The sequence below is a fragment of the Manacus candei genome, unplaced genomic scaffold (genome assembly GCF_025592945.1).
Source record: "Manacus candei isolate 608988 ecotype Guabito, Panama unplaced genomic scaffold, ASM2559294v1 h1tg000008l, whole genome shotgun sequence".
Classification (NCBI taxonomy): Eukaryota; Metazoa; Chordata; class Aves; order Passeriformes; family Pipridae; genus Manacus; species Manacus candei.
In genome coordinates, this window is record NW_026138056.1 from 24746269 (window position 1) to 24765599 (window position 19331).

The 19331-nt window shown below is 39.8% G+C and overlaps 1 protein-coding gene across 1 annotated transcript in view; it reads left to right on the forward strand.

The window, feature by feature from the left end:
* Window positions 1-19331, forward strand: part of SULF1 (sulfatase 1) — a 121310-nt gene that overhangs the window by 86430 nt on the left and 15549 nt on the right. The window contains exons 10-15 of the mRNA XM_051768451.1: window positions 1482-1632; window positions 2634-2809; window positions 3371-3499; window positions 3759-3815; window positions 4803-4932; window positions 18211-18427. Coding sequence (XP_051624411.1) covers window positions 1482-1632; window positions 2634-2809; window positions 3371-3499; window positions 3759-3815; window positions 4803-4932; window positions 18211-18427 — 860 coding nt within the window. The remainder of the gene's footprint in view (window positions 1-1481; window positions 1633-2633; window positions 2810-3370; window positions 3500-3758; window positions 3816-4802; window positions 4933-18210; window positions 18428-19331) is intronic.

The following is a 19331-nucleotide window of genomic DNA, read 5'->3' on the forward strand; positions in this document are numbered from 1 at the left end:
AAGAGAATCACAAGAATCAAATTAACCTAATAACACAACAGCATTTTTTTCACTTCCTATTTATGTCTATTTTTCAAATGTAATGCTGCAACTCATGTATTACTTACTGCAGTGTATTAGAAACAGGAAAAAAATAACAGCCAAAGAACTTAATCAAAATGACAAAGCCTAGATTCCTTCTTCATGGAGAAGGAAACTGCTCATACATAGGTGAAAACATTATGGGACACGGCTTTTGTTTGATTTCACTTCACCTTTATGTCTAGCATGTATGCTAGGTATTAGAACTGGATTGATGGAGAGCTTTCGTAACCTACTTGTCTGTACAGTAAATTTACTTGGCATATTTTTTGCAGTACCTTTTCTTCCAAGGAGGTGTATCTGTGAACATATTCTTGTTTCTTATATGTTATCCTTCAAAAATTCACTGGCTATGGATAGAACACTGCTCTTAAATCTTTCCTTCAATGTTTGTGCAAACTCCAAAAGCATCATTCTTTGCTTTGGATAGGACTCTATGCCCTTACTTCTTCTTAGTACTAGTATCAATAGCAGTGTTAGCTCAATATTGTTGTCATAGTTCATGTTATGCTGGTAATGCAGTGTGCTTTACATTCACATTGAAAAAATAGTACCTTAACAGAATTTAAGGTATGAATAACTGTTATTTTGGTATGGGTGGGATTTTCATGTCTACCACATCACCAGGCATCACCGGGACATAGCTTAGATGAGGGCTAAGGGCAAGTAATGGAGACTGAACATGGATCTGGAGGAACAGCATTGACTGCATCACTTTCTCAGCTCTCTCATTCAAGGCCACCACATGGTCTCCTGTCAGGACCCTACACCCAGGAACTCAGTCCTGGAGGGATTGCACTCAGGCTCCTGGTGATGTCTGCACTCACCTCTGGTCATGGGAAGGGAAAAAGTCAGTGTTTTCACTCTTTGGGGCATCTTGAAAACTGATAACACTGGTGGTGTTCTTGGTACTGACTACTAAATTTCTCTATCCTACTGAAAAATATCTTTCTTTGAGTTTTGTTTAAAGGTAATTTTCCTACTGGATGCATCAGGGCAGCTTACCTTAATATGAAAGGGAAGCATTTATCTTTGATCTCTGACTTTCTTAATTTTTCTGCTTATCTTTATGGTATGCATCATTCAGATAAGTCTTTTTAATGATTACAGATTTGTTGAGTAACACATTTGGCATATCTCAAATATTAACATGGATCTTGTAGTGATCTTTGAGTCTGAAAGAAAGCTCAGAAAGCAAGTGGTTAAAAAATTTTGAGGAAGTGATGCATGAACCAATGAAGCTTGGAAGCCACTGAAGTGATGTTTGTTGGTATTTGTCAAATATCACATGGAATTTGTAACTTAACTGCTTGTTGGCTATTTCTGTGCTAGAGGAGTTCCGACCTTCCTCTGATGCCTGTAATGCTGCACAACTTTTCAGATCCGTTCTTTTCCTCCAGCACTCCCAGCTATAACTATGCACCAAACATGGATAAGCACTGGATTATGCAGTACACGGGGCCCATGCTGCCCATCCACATGGAGTTTACAAATGTCTTGCAGCGCAAAAGACTTCAGACCCTGATGTCAGTTGACGACTCTATGGAAAGAGTGAGTTCAAGAAACTACTCTGAATACAATCTTATTAGTCAGTAACTAAATTCATTCATTCATTCTTTACCTTCACCAACCACATTCCAGGGAAAGTCATTGTTCCATGAGGAATTACTCCACTTATCCCCAGCAGAAATGAGTTCTCGTTCTCTGCAATATAATGCTGAGCTCCTAACTTCCTTTTTTAATTGCTGGGTCAATAAACTGATGATTTTTTTAAAGGGAAAAATCACTGGGCCTAATATAGAGCCTGGTATTAACAGAAGATGCATCACCTGTGTGTACACATGGATAGACACAGGTGCACAAATGACAACTTCTATTCATTTCACATACTCCCTTCAAAGTTTGTCCTTCAGCTGAAATCTGGGAACTGGCAAATCACAGCAACTCAGGTGTCAGTCTACTGGTGTTTGCAGAAGTTAGGCAATGCAGTGTACAGCTAATTATAGGTAACATGATACATGAACTATTAGGTGTACTTTGTATGACTTTTTGTTCCAAAATCAAGCACCATGACCAAAGATCTTCCCCTAGAGAGATTTCTTTAAACTTTAATAAAAATTTACAGCCTTTTCCCAAGCCCACAAGTGTAAGGAATGAGAAAGTCGTAGACTAACACAGTAAATCAAATCTGAGTACCTTTTCCCCTAAAGCTGTAGCAGACTTTTTTCACAAGCTCTGAGTACACAATGAATTTTGGACATACTAATGCAACTACACCATTATTACTGTATTTTTTTCTATTCTAATTTTCTGGACCTGTTTAATTGTCCCCTGTGTCAAATGTGAAATTGAACTTGTAAGTTGATTTTTTTAACAGCACAGTAAAGACAAGATGTAAAAATGCCCATCCCGAAAACATCTGTGTAAACAACCTCATTGATGCCACGTTTGGTTCTGTATATTTAAGGCTTATAAATGATGGTTATACATGATTATGCACAAAACATGTTTTGCTACACTTTACTCAGAGTTTTTTCTGTGCTGTGTTGCAGTTACACCAAATGCTTGCAGAGATGGGAGAACTGGAGAACACCTACATTATTTACACTGCTGACCATGGTTACCATATCGGGCAGTTTGGACTGGTCAAGGGGAAGTCAATGCCGTATGACTTTGATATTCGAGTTCCTTTCTTTATTCGTGGCCCAAGTGTAGAGCCGGGATCAGTGTACGTTCTCTTGTGTCTCTAGCACAGCTGTTGAGCCTGATGTAAAATGTTTCATAGAGCATGTAATTGTCATTCTGTCCAACTTAAAATTAAGGATGCCCTATTATCGTAAAGCAATGAGTCTCATAAAGAGGTAGGTCTTTCACTTTGCATATTATGAATAAGTTATAAAGGAGATGAGAAAATTGTGTAATGCATAGTCATGTAGTGTTAGACTCTGGGTTTTGCTTTTAAAAACTATGTGTTCATTTTTACTGCTCACCCTGTGGTTTATCAGAATGAATGGCATCATGCCCTCATTGTCAATGAGATAAGAGCAGTGTGACTGCTGCACCTCCTTGTTTTACTGTGCTAAGCTTTTTCTTTGTGATGACAGTCTGCAGTACTGGCCAATCATTCTGAGTTGTAGACTTCAAAGGAGGTTTTCTAAACTTAGCACTTGTGTAGAGCTTTACATCTTCAAAGTCCTGATAAACATTAATTACCATTCTATTTCCAAGAGAATGTGAAGACTTACATATCAAACACATGACAACTTTGACTGTTTCTGTTGATTTGCAGAGTGCCTCAGATAGTTCTGAATATTGATCTTGCTCCAACAATTCTGGATATAGCAGGACTTGACACACCTCCAGATATGGATGGCAAATCTGTCCTAAAGCTTCTAGACTTGGAGAGACCAGGAAACAGGTGGGCCCCAACATTGTTTTTAGCCAGTTCAGAAGCAAACACCTAAGTAAATCAAAAACTGAGTGGAAAAAGGGACTCTGTGAAAATGAGCTGTGTCATGGCAACAACAGCTTTCCCATTCAAAGAGTCTCTTAAATAGCACGTCTATAAAATGGCAGGTGTATATATAAGTGGAGAGTTGTTTTTTCAAAAATAATTTGTTAACACTAGCAGTGCTATACATAAGTGCCAGCAGTAAATATTATTATTTTACTTTCAGGTTTCGAACGAACAAGAAGAACAAAATTTGGCGTGACACATTTCTGGTGGAAAGAGGGTAATTGTTAGGGGTGAGAGAGTTTTGGGAGAGCATGCCTGCTGGGAACACTCTCTTGTACATGCTTTCCTTTCTGGTCTCTCCTCTTCCTTTTTATGGTCAGAGAAGTAGTAAATTTTGCAAGCAAACTGACAGGCCTGACTTGTTTCCTGGTTTCCCACCACTGCCTTTGGAAGGTGCTGTGCTTCCAAATCCCTACCTTGGAAGAAATTTGAAAGCATGCTTTTCTGGCAACTCTCCTAGCCTCTTTCCTTAACATTGTGCTCATGCCCACTTATGCCATCATCTGATTTATTTTCTTACCAAATCTCTGTTTCAAATCCAGCTGTGCAGAATCCTCTTATCAATTGATTTTGTATTTTCCATCATAGGCTGGAAGCATTCCTCATTTTTGTTGCAGCTAAGAAAAGAGTTATGTTTAAATGAGATTTGTGACTATAACTGCTCCTCTTTTCACTGATACCTCCTTAGATCCTCTCACCTTACCAGTTGTTGTGAAAATTTTCTCTGGGTAAAATTTTACAGCAATTATCTTTTGGCACTTTATGACTTTACAGATTGTGGAAATCTTGTGTGATGTATTATGAAACAGTGCATATAAGACACATTGTAATATATAAGGTACAGCCAAGCTAGTGCTGAGTATGGAAGTCCTATTGTGTCTTCAGCTGAGTTTTTCAGCCAGGCGAGTACTGCTTCAGAGAGTTTTGCCTTGTGAAAGAAACCGCACTGATGTATGAATGGTGATGAACTGTACCAGTTTGACATATTTTAGCAACCCTTGTTTCTCTTCGGGCAATTTTCAGCCAATCATCTGAGCCTTTTTTTCAGTACCTGACCTTCATCAAAGGTCAATAACAGAAATGTGGGGATTTTTTCCCCGAGAAGACAGTAAACCTTCAAGTAGCTTTGCTTTTCAAGTTATATTCATCCTCTTAAGAGTTTAGAAGAATGTATCTAAAATGTTCAACTTTATCTTTTTGTAAGCAAATTTCTACGCAAGAAGGAGGAATCCAGTAAAAACACTCAGCAGTCTAATCAACTACCAAAATATGAGAGAGTAAAAGAATTATGCCAACAAGCAAGATACCAGACAGCCTGTGAACAACCAGGACAGGTAAGCAACAAGTAAATGCAGTCTGCCAAGAGCCATAAGGAAATATGTACACTACGGATCAAAAGAATTTGAAGAAAATGGCATTAGAAAGATAACTAAAAGATCATTGTTGTGAATATCTCTAGCAAAACAAACAAACAAAAAACCCAGACACAATGGTTGCTCTAAGCAGTGATCCTGTTTAAGGTATTGAAGGACTGGCCCTTAGTTCACTGTCTCAGTATAGGTCTTATGGTAGAACTCACATGCTCAAACATAACATGAAATGACTACTTTTTCTTTGATTCAGTGTATTGCTAAATATGTAAGATTATTCAGTGATAATTATGAGTAAGGGAAAGAAGCTTTTTGAGCAGTGAAAGCTTGTACTTCCTGGGCTAGTTCAGAATTACTGAAGCAAGCTGGTTAGTCTGAAGGTTACAAGTGATTTCATGTTTGTTTTTTTATTGAAACACCTTTAATAGAGGGGTCCCTTGGCTCAGAAATGGCAGTGGTTCAGGCAGTGATACTGCCTCAAAGGATTCAGGCAGTGATACCCATATCCAAGCATTACTTTTTCTTCTTGTAGCCTTAATTATTTCAGTATAATGCCTGACTCTGATACAAAGGCCTTATTGCCTGCTCATAAAACCAGAAGTTACTGCACCCGTGACTACTGTGCTTACACCTTAAGCTCTGTAGTGTGTATACAGAGAGAGAGCTAAATTAAGAAACAGTGAGTCTGACTCCAAATTCTCTTCAATACATTTTGAATTAATGCTATACCTATGGTAACATATAGAGATTAATTTACTGGGTAGATATGTAAGGGATCTGTATGCCTTCTCATTGACACCCCCTCCAGCCATGCTGGGGCACATGCTGGGGGCCCCAGGCAGTGGCTTGTGCCTGCCTTGCTGTCCTCCTTCTCCATCCCCATCCCCACACACCTTCCCAGAGAAGTGTGAGGTGATTTCTCCCAGGCAGGCACTTGCACTTTTCCCTCAGATGTTTGCTCAGACCACTGCAGCCAGGCATAGACCTGGCGCTGAAATATCGGTAGACTGTTTGGAAGGAGGGCATAAAGCCTTCACTGTGCTCTGCTCCCCTCGGCAGCCACCCATGGTGCTTTGCCCAGAGCAGGTAGAGCTCTGCACAGCAAACTGGAGGGCTGGGAGAAATGCTCCGTCCCTACCTTCCCCCTTCTCGTTCATTAAAGTGTTACAGTAAGTCTTGGTTAATCAGATTGGACTGGATTAGTGTTTTGGCTGGCACATCCTTGGTCAGGTCCTCTGTCACAGCTCTCACCTCACACATGCTGCTTAAACGCAGCCACTTTTGAAGGGATATACACAATAACACCGTCTCACCCAAGGGCAAAGTTCTCAGAAGTTCAAGCGCTGCCATTGTAAACAGAGGTTAAATTTGAAAATCTGAACATTTTGTAAAAACTAAAGGAGATCAATGAAGTCATTTAGACTGTTAGACGCTAAAATGTTTAGTTTTAAAGTACCAAAATATTTTCTTTGCAATTATTCCTTATATTTATTACCTCTCCATAATCCAGGTTTGGAATAACTTTACTTTTCCACATGTGAAGAGAAAAGGTTAAGTGTCCTGACCAGGTATCACTGCAGGAAACACTGCTCACAGCCCTGTTCTCAGCCCAGAGCAGTAGACCATCCCATATTTGTGAATCCCATTTGATCAAAGGGTGAAGGAAGAAGGGCTTGAGTCATCAAGGAGGTTATGAGAGCAATAGTGCTTAATAGCAGGTCTCGCACCTACAAACTCCCATCAAGGTCTTTTAAATGCAGAAGATATGTTGGCTCCACAGAGCCCAGCAGCCATCCCTCACAGCAGAATGAAAGACAGGGCTGAACTGACCTCTCTAAGACCAATTTAAGACCTAGGCGTTGGAGTATATAAACTGTTTTTCTTAAACAAATAGATAAAACTTGTCCCTGGTACTTCTAATATCCTGAAGGCTTTCTCCAGTGATGTTGAAGTTAACCGTGCCTACTGAAACCTTTCATCAGACAGAGCGCCACAAAGGGTGGTCGCGCATCCTCTGGGCTCGTTCAGGCCCTGGTGCACAGCCCCACTCTTCCCACCCCATTTGCCCTCACACCAGCCTTGAGAAGCGAGGGCAGTTTCTCTGTCAGGGATGGATTACATGAGGTGCTCACAGGGAAGTCAATGTAGTCAAAATAGTCAACATAGTAAGGGCGTACAACACTGAAATAACATGAGCTTCAGTGAGGCATTGCAATGTGAAATAAGTGTCTGTAGGATTTTTTCCATGTAGAAAAGGTCTTCAAAAAATCAAAAGTTAATAGGTCAAATAATTTTACTTTAGTACAGATGGGTTCCAGTGTGCACTTACGAGATTACTCCAGCAGATTTGCCTTAGTCATTTTGCACCTCTTGGAAAAGAGAAAGAGGAAATATTGTTATGTGGGGCTTAACTTTGTTTTATCTTTTGAGATTATTATATTTAATTTCAATTACATAGGTGCATATATAGAAAAATATCATTTTAATTACTATGGTTTATAATACTTCCCATGTTTACTCTAATCAGTTGCAGTTAATGTCTGTTAAATTAAGATTGCCTTCACAGAATGAGTGATTGCTGCCAGATTTTTAAATAATGAAATTACTGGTCTGTGGGAAATTGCTGCTAATTGTCTGAAACTAAGAATAACCATTTGGGGAATTAATACACCAATGTACTGTCTAGTACATTTAGAGCTTCTTCTTAACTTAAATTTACTTAAGTCAATATTCGATTTATTTGAAATGGAGAACATGAGGAAGTTGAAAAAGAAAAAATTTAGTTTTTCCTGTATAAAAACAAGGTGTGATCCTGAGACCTGCTAGTTCCAAAATCTCCAAGGATGTGGTACTCAGGATAACAGCTTCAGCTTATTTTCTATTTAAAAAAAAAAAAAGAACCTGGCATAGTAAAGATAATTTTTTTAATTTTTCAATGTCCAATGTCTATCTGAAAGTAGATAAAATATGAGGCGAAGAAAGAGAAAATGTTGAACATCTGTATCATATAAACTACTTTCACCTTGTTTTTTTTAATGTATTTAAATATTTTAACACCACTGACAGATTGCAGTACTTTCAACATAGAGCACTGTCCCCTTCTTATTTTTTTCATAATCCCCTTTATTGGAGGACAGTTTCCAAAAGTTCAATCATCTCCTTGAGAACGCATCAGAAATGAGATGCGCATTGGATATGTTCACTTTTTGAGTTATGTTCAGGCAGTCATTAACTTGGGTCAGCAGTGAGCCCTTGCCAAGAAGAGGAGCATGCCTGCTGAGCTGCACTAGCAAGAGTACTGCTAACAGGTCATGGGAAGTGAGCACTTGCCTCTCCTTGGTGCCTGTGAGCTGCAGCTGGAGTGCTGCATTCGGTTTGGGACCTCCATGAGCAGTGGGACTTTAGTAAGCTGGAGCAAGTCCAGTGGAGGACCCCTGAGATGGTGAGGAAATACTAGGGGGGGGAGCAGAAGGCAAAGGGGAAATCTAATTGTTTTCTTCCACTAACAAATGGCTAACTAGAGAGAAGACAGACCCAGGCACTTCTTGGAGGTGCACAGCAAAATGGTCATCAGCAAGAGACAAGTTGCAGCAAGGGGAAGCCTAACTAAATGCATGGAAAAAAAAAGTGCTACCATAAACATAATTAAGAACCAAAGCCCAAAGAGGTTGTGGGAAGTCCATCCAGAGATACTTCCAAAACCTAATAACTTTGTTGCTTCTTTGAGGAGGAGAATGAACCAAATGACCTCCAGATGTTCCTTCCAACACATGCTCTCAGTTTTTTACTTGCTTAGTACCTGGACTTGAAGATTTCATGTTTTCTTCTTCCTCCTCAGCTTCACAACTTGGGGAGTGCCATTAATTTTGTCCATCTTGTGAGTTATGGGTCACCTGCTCGTATCATATTTGGATATAGACTAGATTTTAGCTCCCGCCCTGACCCGGCTATTGACCTTTGCTCACCCAAAGCACAGGCAGTCCCATCACACCCAGGCCAGGTTTACTCTTCCTGCAAAGGGGCTCTCTGCTCAGCTTCAGGGCTTGGAGAAGGGTAAAAGTTTCCTTTGCAGTCCCTCCCCATCACAGAGAATGCTCAAGAAATTATGGTGGGAATGGGAGGTTTCCTTCATAGTTTATTTGCCAAATTTGTCAGCAATTTACATGCTGTAACTTACTGAGGTCACCTGATTAAGCCTAGTTGGTTTAGCAGTGGATATTGATGGAGTTTAACACTTAAATGGTTTGCAGGATATTTTTATATTTATCCTCTCAGCTCTACTGTAATAAGGTACACAGTGCAGAAATATCAATTCATCTGCAGCATTGCTATCCCTGCTATTGTTTTAAAATGGGAAACAATTAGTGTGAACTTGTAGCTAAAGCTTTGTTAGTTTTCCAATAGAGCAGAAATAATAGCATGTGAACAAATGTTTCTCTGGATTAATACGACCTTATCGTGACACAAATCTCTTCTCAGATTTCCACTGGAATAACCTGAGATGAGAATATATGTTAGTTCAGGAGGTTTAGAGGCAAGCTGCTCTTAAATCCTCTGGCAGATTATTTTTGTTGAACTGACTCCATCTTCTCACCCATGAAATTCTTCTGGATACTTAGCAAATATCAAATAAAACCATGTTAACTGTGTTTTCATTTAAACTTTTTCTTTCTCTCTTCCCTTACCTAAATGTGTAATTAAGGAGTTGAATTAATTCATAAGTATTTTTTCTTTTTTTCTCTACCAGTCTGAGTCATAGGAATTTTCCAGAGGCATAATTTTGGCTTCTGGGACTTAACACTCTTTCCCAGATCATAGTTACCTTTTGAGGTCTTGTGACCGATAGGCTGTTTCCAGTGTGCTGGTCAATATGTTATTTGTAATCAATATCAAATCCATAGCCAAACATGCATTTTTATCCTCTTAGAAAAATCACACAAACCACAGCCTTATTCTAAAATTTTTCCAGTGGGAAAAAAAAGAACCATCATGCCAAAATAAGGACTGTGAAGCATTGTGTTTAAAATTTCAGCTCTTAGGTTGGATGATTCAGCAACGAAACCCAGACACAGGTCTGTATGTTTTATGGGCATACATCTCCTACCATCTGCTCGGCACTACCTGCCAGTTTGTGAACAGCAAACGTCTGAAACTTGTAAAGGTCTGTGGTCTGGTGCCAGCTCCAATGAGCACTGACAATGGGCAGAACGGAAAAACGCATCGTGCTGCCCATGTTGGTATGACGTGCACACCCATTTACTCAAACTGTGCTAGACAGGTATAATGCTGTAGCCACACTCTCCAAGAGCTCTTTCTTCATGCATGTCAGCTTTGGAGATGCGTAATAGTGTGTTTCCCCCTGAGGAATTGTATCCCAAAACTACCCTGAGGAAATAATGTTTCGTTTGGAGAAAATGCCTGACGGTTGTACAGTGAGACTGTAGTTACATTAGGTCTCGATGTATTTTACAGTGATCTGGGGCTTTACAGGTAGTCACTGGGGACGTGTTGCTGAATCCAAACATCAGCCCTGCAGTAAATGTGCAAGATTCTCCTGGCTCTAATCCAAAAAGCACGTTATGTAGTCTGTACTCTTATTTCAAATATATTCTTCACCCTTTAAAAACCTAGCATAAGAATTTGATTTTTATTATTCAGATTCATATTTATCACATTATCATATCAGTATTCAGTCAAAAACACGCCTCTTTGTCATCCTAAAAGAACACTTGCCATCAATCAGCTTACAGATAATATAATAAAGGAAATTAGAATGGGGTTTATTAGGTGTAGTCTGGTTTGGCTCAAGTATCTATGTTCTCATAAAAAAATATCACAGACCATACATGTGTATAGGTCAGCTTTATGACCAGCTGCAGAGTAGGAATAAAAACACATAAGCTGGTAAGATCTGGCCAGAAGTGTCAGGTGGCTCACAAACCACTGACAACCAGACCCCGAGCACCCACTAAAACCCAACTAAAATTATGATATGACAAATAAACATCATTCATGGATCCTCCTGATTCCAGAACAACCTCCTGATGCTTGCAGAAGGCACTGATGATCAACCTGTTGTACCAGAGCATTGATTCAAAGCTGGTTTATCTTTGCTATCTGCCCATTGATAGCATCTTTTCTTAGTATTAATTCAGCAGAGCATCTGTATACAGGCTTAAGTGGAAACATAGGTGTTTGGGACCAGTGCTTAAAAGCACATACTTCAGTGCTTTTGTGAACAGCTCTTGTAGCTCACTTTAGACCCTGCAGAGTCATCCCTCATAGTTGAAAGAAACATGCTTGCAACTTAGTTGCTCAAGAATTTGTAGGAATTGCCAGGAATTATGATACCCCTAGTTAACATACCACTCTGTTTATGAGTTGAAACCAAATATGAAGATAAGTTCCTTTATCTCTAAAAATAATCTTTCAAAGCATGGTATTTCATATTTCAGCCTAAATATTTCACATTTCAGCCTAAATATTTAAGTTTTTTGTTAAACAGAGGTCAGCTCTTCCCAGATTTGACAGTTCTTCAAATTTAAGCAATTCTTAATCTGAAGTATCAGCTCTATTCTGGATGAAATCCAGAGATATTCCAGGAAGATCACTGGCTTCACTGGTTTCATCTCTTTCAATGCACAACTGTGTTCAGCATTTTCACCATCATCTTATCAGTGCTCTCTAATAAAAAGACTTTTTGGTAGAATGGCACCTTTTTTAACAGATCAATTTTTTTGAACCTTTTTTAAAGTAATTTTACATACCAAAAACATTTTGAGAGAAAACATAGTTTATGCAAGAACCATTTTTAGCACTTTTTGTAGTACTCCTCTGAGGTTCTCTTTTTGCAGAGTTTCCATTTTAAATTATGAAATGAAATATCGTAGAAACTAAGTCCTCTGCAAATTAAACGTGTATAGTACAATTTAACAGATTATTATTGGTATTACTATTTATAACTAAAAGACTAAATTTATCCTTTTCATTGGGTTCTATCTGCTTGCACTTGAGAGTGGATGCTTATTGGATAACAGCAGAAGTCTGTTGATGTTGAGTTGTAACTACAGACAAGTTAATAGATTTGGTGGAGAATGCTATGGAGGTGAAATATTTTCTGTCTCAACCTAGGTGCCTACACTTCTAGAGCTGACAAAACAGTTCATGCATTTTCTATAACTAGAGAACTGCTATAACTGTGACACTTAAAATCAATCTTGTCTGTACATCAAGAATGCAAAATTGTGTAGTCTGCAAATTTCCTTGGCAATTTTCTCTTTCCTCCTTTTCTTTAGAGTGATTAATTCCTTCATTCTTTTTTTCCTCCAATTATGTCCCTGTGCATTTAACTGAATGTATTTCTGAAGTCTGTCATACATTTCTGCCTATATTACATCAATTCTTATAAGACAAACTACTTCCTTCTCTGTTGAACCACTGACCACTGCATTTTTCAGCAACACTTCTCGGGGGTAAGGTTGTATATAAATAACCATCTTTGAATATATTCATGACAGCAGACTCTGGAGCATGATTCAATAGAAGGTGGTTCAGTTTTGAGAGAGAGGTACAAAACTTGGGATCTGCCCTCACAGGCAGCATCAACTCAGTTCTAAAATGAAGGAGGAGATTTTTTTCCGATAAAAATGCAGCAATTCCAATTTCCGTAAGCGAAGCTGGCAAACCATCCCTGCTAAACAGCTGCACTCATGTGCAGTGTTCAAGTACTGCTGAGATGTAACAACACAGTTTGATATTTCCAGGGGTATTCAGGAGCCTTGGTCAGGACCAGGGTTCATGATTGCTCTGTGGGAATGCATAGAGGACATGACCTCAGCCTGTAAACATTTCTCAGTATTCGGGTCCAGTTCAGCAGAAATGAATTGCTGCTACTCTGTACTGTTTACCAGAGCCAACTAATTACAGGTCACCTTTCAATATGCTGTGTGGTATGGCCACTTTGGATGGCACAAAGAAAGCAAAAGCAAGGCAGTTCTGATTGTGGTAGCACAGCCCTGAACCAGACTCCCTTACCAGCGTTATCACATCAAGTCCCCTGGTACTGCCGTAGATCTGGTTATTGCTAATAAAAGAAAATGGTACACACATATACAGCCCGTGGGGGTATTTTCATCTGAACTGTTTTCAAATTTAGAGCATTCCTTTTGTAACAGGAAAACAGGGAAATGAGATCTTGAGGACATGTTTAAATTCATGAAGTCTTCATTTTTCAAGCCTTATCTTAACATTCCCTAGGCTGAGCAATAATACTCAAAGTCAGTCATACATTACAAAAATGAAAAAACACCTGTAAAAATATTGCTGCCGTGTTATATTTCCGGTTGCATGTTTTTCAGGGTTTCATAGCTTTGTGATAAAATCTGACAAGGTATTTAACACTGACTCGTCTACTGTAAATACTCAGTGTTTACATATCATAGAAACCCTTAGCTTGCCTACTGTTGAGACATCTTTCATGAATTGCCTAATTGATTTCCCCTCTATATAAGGAGGCAGCAACTGTCTCAAAGCTGTGACAGTCTATTAACTACATGAAGTTGATTTGAAGTCCTGCCTAAGTAGCTATTTACAGTGCAGCGCATCACAGTGATTTATGCTGAACATACAGTTTTATGCCTTAATTATAATCAGTAGGGAAATAGACTTACTTAGTTTGAAGGCTGTGGCACAACTGATTAATACCAGGAAATTGAGACCCCAGGTAGTTACAAAGTCAATTGGTGTTGTCTTGCTTATGTAGCTCTAAGTCGCAACTGGACCCATACCAGTAGCAATGCAAAGCAAAGCCACCAAGTACAAACAATACCTTTTAACCAGCCCATGTACTCCCCTTTGTCTTTGAAATGTCTTTATAAGGGTGAACTTCTACCCCCAGAAGAAAACGCATCGTGCCAATGCAATTATTGAAGGAAGGGCTCCTGCTGCAGTACTTGCCTCCCCACTGAGGAACACAGGAACATGTTTAAACGTCAGGTTTGTCAGAGATTATCCTTCTGAAGGATAGGATTAGGATAGGATAGGATTAGGATTAGGATAGGATAGGAATCATGGTTTAACTCCAGGTAGCAACCAAACACCACACAGCCACTCACTCACTCCCCCACCAGTGGGACTGGGGAGAGAATCAGAATGGTAAAAGTGAGGAAACTCATGGGTTGAGATGAAGACAATTTAATGGGGAAAGCAAAAGCCATACACACAAGCAAAGCAAAACAAGGAATTAATTCACTGCTTCTCATGGGCAGGCAGGTGTTCAACCATCTCCAGGGCAGCAGGGCCCCATCACACTTAACAGTGACTTGTGAAGACAAACACTGTCACTCCAAATGTCCCCCCCTTCCTCCTTCTTTCCCCAGCATGATGTCATATGGTATGGAATGTCCCTTTGGTCAGTTTGGGTCACCTGTCCCAGCTGTGTCTCTTCCCAACCTCCCAAGCACCCCCAACTTCCTTGCCAGCATGGCAGTATGAGATGCAAAAAAAACCTTGGCTCTGTGCAAGCACTGCTCAGCAATAACCAAAACATCTCTATATTATCAACCCTGTGTTCAGCACAAACCCAAAACATAGCCCCATACTAGCCACTGTGAAGACAATCAACTCTACCCCAGCCAAAACCAGCACAACAGGATAGAACTATTTCTGTTGGAAGGGACCTACAACAATCATTGAATCCAACTGCTTGACCACTTCCAGGGCTGACCAGAAGTTAAAGCATGTTGTTAGAGGTATTGTCCAAATGCTCCTTGAACACTGACAGGCATCAACCACCTCTCTAGGAAGCCTGTAGTGGGTTTTGACCGCACTCTTGGTAAAGAAATGCTTCCTGATGTTGAATCTGAACCTCCCTGAGCATAACTTTGAACCATTCCAGACCTCCCTTCCCACTTCCCCTCCTCAAGGAGATGTAGAGAGCAATGAGGTTGCCCCTCAGCTTCCTTTTTTCAAGCTGGACAAACCTAAAATCCTTAACTGCCCAGTCCTTTTACACCTTTACCTCTCCTAAGTTGCCTCTGCAATTTGCAGGGAGCGCTTTGGGGAGAGCTGGCAGCCAGCACACACAGATCCAGCCAAGACTCCAAGTGCATCTGCAGAACAGACCGTGCTTGGTTCAGGGTGGCTGTAAACCAGCAAAGCCCCTCCTAGTGGGGTTAAGTCCTACTAGCTTTCAGGTGTGGGGTGTCAGGACTCCATTGGTGTGGAAGCATTAAAGGTCCTCTTTCACCTTTGCTTCCCCTCTGAAGCTAAATTGAGGCAGAGTGTAAACTGAGGGTGGGGAGCTGAGGTGAGAGGGAAATAGTTGCTGGAGGGTAGGTGATGAAATGTGATGAAAGAAGGAAAAGATGAGTCAATGACAGGAAAAAAGGCTGACATAGTTTGAGTTTCACAACACTATTAGTTTAGGTTTTTTAATTCTCAGTTGGTTCTCTTTTCTCCTACTGAGGTGAGAGTAAATCAGTGCAGGGTTTCTTAAATCAGCATGCAGCCAGAAGCAAGGACTATCCCATATTCCTATGGCAACAATGAAGTGTTAGATTGGCTTAGGTGTCTTGTGAAATATAACTGTAAGAAAGAACATAAACATGGGGAAAATAAATCATATAGAAATGAAAACTTAATGAAGACATATTTAGTTTGTGTATAAGCCAGTGTTGTGGTTTTTTTTTTTTTAGTTGATGGAGAAATGGGAATCCAGAAACCAAACCTAATATTCCTGGACTACAAAGAGTAGTTTGGTATTCATAGCAGGAAGGAAAGTAGAAAACAGGGGAAGAGAAAGGGCAGTGCATTCAGTCACAGTATTCTTTTATGTGCATTAATGCATTTTATAGATCTAAAGATGAGCAGGAGGACCATTACAACTTACTGCATAATGCATGCTCAGTGCCTGATTACGCTGGCATGGGCAGGGATTCAGGAAAGTTAGACCGAAAATTCCGTCTTAGAACTCTAAAGCATCTTTATAATGACACTTTTTAAAGTAAAATTAAAAAAAAAAAAAAAAAAAAAAAGAGGAAATGAATCATATTTAATCCCTGTTTTAAATAGAGAACCATTATTGGTTTGTACTAGACAGAGAGAGTCTTGTTTCAATGTTAGTCATAATATTGTTAAAAATGATCTAAATGGTTATTGAAGCCACTCCTAGAACCTCTTGCTATAATTAATGCTAGACAAAGAGAATACTTATTCTGCTTCAAAATGGTGCTTTTGAGACTCATTAAAGACTGCCATATGTTTATAACTGTAACACGTACCCAATAAACACGGGAAATATAGTGATGCAGTCAGCTCTTATCCTGTAACAATCATCTCTTGCTGTGGTAGGAAGAGTGCACATGCTATTGCAGAATATAGTCTGCAAAACTTTACAGCTCTTGGACACTTTTACTTGTACGAAGTCATATTGTGACTTGTAGGTGTATGTTTACACTTAAAGTCTGGGCATGAGTGTAATTTCTCAGGCAGCCATAGACTTGGTGAAGTTGATGTCCTTTTACACATGGCTTACTGTTCTGAGATCAGAGTCATGCCAATCCACAGGCAAGATCTCAGCATGGAATCCGTCTTTAACTCAGCCCACGTGTTAGGCCAGAGGGACCTGGTTCAGACCCACATCAGCTCATCCCTCAGGTTATCGGATCAGCAAATCTACCTGAAGGCTTAGTTTTCTTTCCTCATTCTTCAGTCAGCATGACAGCATCCCCAAAACAGTCCAAAGCAGCCATTAGTTAATGGAACTTACCGAAATGTGTATGCTCTGATATCAGTGCCCATTTCAAAAATTAAGTTGGGGACTCCATTAGGACCAGCATCTAGCTGTCTTGTTATTATTAATGAGGCAAGAGAAAGCTACTTATGCTATTCAGTGCTGGGAACCAAAAAAAGGACACATTATAGGAAACTTAACTGAAACTGCAGCTAAAAGGTTCCAGTCATCAATAGCATTATTGAGTTTTGTTCTTTACAATATCCAGCCAAACTTAATTGCTTTGTATGCAAACTCTGGTCATTATGGCTTAAGATGCAAAAAGTGAACTAAACTCATTTGTCATAGTTATTTATGGTTCTATCAAAATTATAAATAAACAATGTTATTTCTAGTTCTCCTTATTGTTATTCAGACTACTACTGACTCAAAGTCTTCACTGGCTTCTTAGTTTGTGTAGTGCATTGTGAGGGCCCTATATGGCAAGCTTTGGACATGGGCAAAGGAGCCCTGATCTCTCAACACCTATCCATATTTTTTTTTAAATTACATTTAGCTTTTTTAAGACAGTGTCATGTGGAAAGGAAATTAAAGTCCCTGTTGCTTTTTAATTTGATATGTGAAGGTAAGTGGATCCACTGGAAAAATCCACCTGGAATCTTCCATCTGGTTCAGTGATGTTGATAATTAAGTCAGACAGATATTGTGCAGACAAGCTGGAAAAAAACCTCTGTTTCCTCTCATTCTCCCACACTTGCTCTGATATTCAGCACACATACAACGCTTTTTACAGGTACTCCTTCCAGACTGCACCTTTTCCTCCCAAGTCTGATAAAAATCTCAAGGCTTATATACCCAAAGGAGTTTATTCAAGATAATTTCTTGTTTAGTGTCCCTAAGGTTCTTCTAGCTTGCACCTGCTGGCTGTAGGGAGTGGTTTATGTATTTTTCTATAGATTACATTTGCAATTTGTCCTTTTCTTTCCAAAGAATTCTCAGCTGAACCAGTTCTTCTTCATCTGTGGGTTTTTTTTATTTTTCCCTGAATCATGTTAGAAATTCTGACTCACAGAACAAAGAAAAGAAGTTTGTTTTCTTCAAAGAAAAAAAAGAGTTGGTGAAAACAGCCCTGACAGCTGTACACCTTGGCTCAGTAAATTAAGATTTTTACTTGCTCTTTTCAGGTATGTGTTTAGTCTAGATACTCTTGATTTATATCTCATTTTCTTTTTTGTTTTTTCTTTTTTGTTTGTTTTTTTTTTGTCTGGGTTGTATTTTTTTAATGCAGATTTGCAGTGATTTCATTCAAACTTATGTTTGCCTAGCATGAGAAAGATGTTGGGAAGAATGTGAGTGAATATGTGCCTTAAAATGTTTCCCTTCTCAGTGTGTTATGTAAGGCACTGTTTAAATTTTTAAAGAAATTTACCTGTCTTGTTTTACAATCCACCTGAAAACAGCAGGGGTTTGAAAGGCTGCTGGGAAATCATCTTCACTTCTCCCTCTCACAGAAATGGCAGTGCACAGAGGATGCTTCTGGCAAACTTCGAATTCACAAGTGTAAGGTGCCTAGCGACATACTTGCCATCAGGAAGAGAACCCGCAGCATTCACTCCCGGGGATATAGTGGTAAAGACAAAAACTGCAACTGTGGAGACGCTGATTACCGAAACAGCAGGACCCAGAGAAAAAATCAAAGACAGTTCTTGAGAAACCCTAATGCGCAAAGTAAGTGTTATTTATCTCTTGGGCTCTGAGGCAAAGAGCAGAGGAAAATGTCTAGCAGAGCATTGTCCTACCAGTATGCTCTTGCTTTCACCTCTGTGTTTAATGAAGACATCTGTAGTTTGTAGTCAGGTTCTACATAATTGCCTCTGTAATAAGTACCTAAAGAAGTACTAAGCCTAATGGGCTTAAACCACGGCAAGAGTGGTTTAAGCCCGTTTAAGACTACTACCTAAAGGGGGCCTAAACTGGAGAGAGACTTCTTATAAGATTATGTAGTGATAGGAGAAGGGGTAATGGCTTTAAACTGGAAAGGAGTAGGTTTGGATTAGCTATTAGGAAGAAATTCAGTACTGCGAGGGTGGTGAGGCACTGGAACAGGTTGTCCAGAGAAGTTGTGGACACCACCTTCCTGGAAGTGTTCAAGACCAGGTTGGGTGGGGCTTTGAGTGGCCAGTGTTCCTGCCCATGTCGGAGAGGGGGGTGGAAATAGATGGTCTTTTAGGTCTCTTCCAAGGCAAACCATTTTGTGATTCCAATTATAACAATAATAACAATATTTATCCTTTGGATCACAGTGAGGAATAGCCTTTAGGCTGCCTTTGCAGTGGTGGTTGTGGCGATGCTCTGGTGCCACCTCTCGCGCTGCTCAGACATAACAACCCTGTGGCATCCGCGGGTGAATCAGTGCTGTTGCTTGACAAGGTGGCCAGTGCAAGTGTTTTCTTTCATCGTTAAAGCTGAATTCACTCGTTGTTCAGTGATAACCCGCAGACACCTGTTGCACTGTGGTGCTGGGGCTGCTCACGGACCTGAAACACTGCTTGGATCTCACTTCCCTGCACGTCCATAGCGGGATCCCCGCAAGGACACGAGTGAGATTGCAGTGTCCTCTAGTGGAGCATGG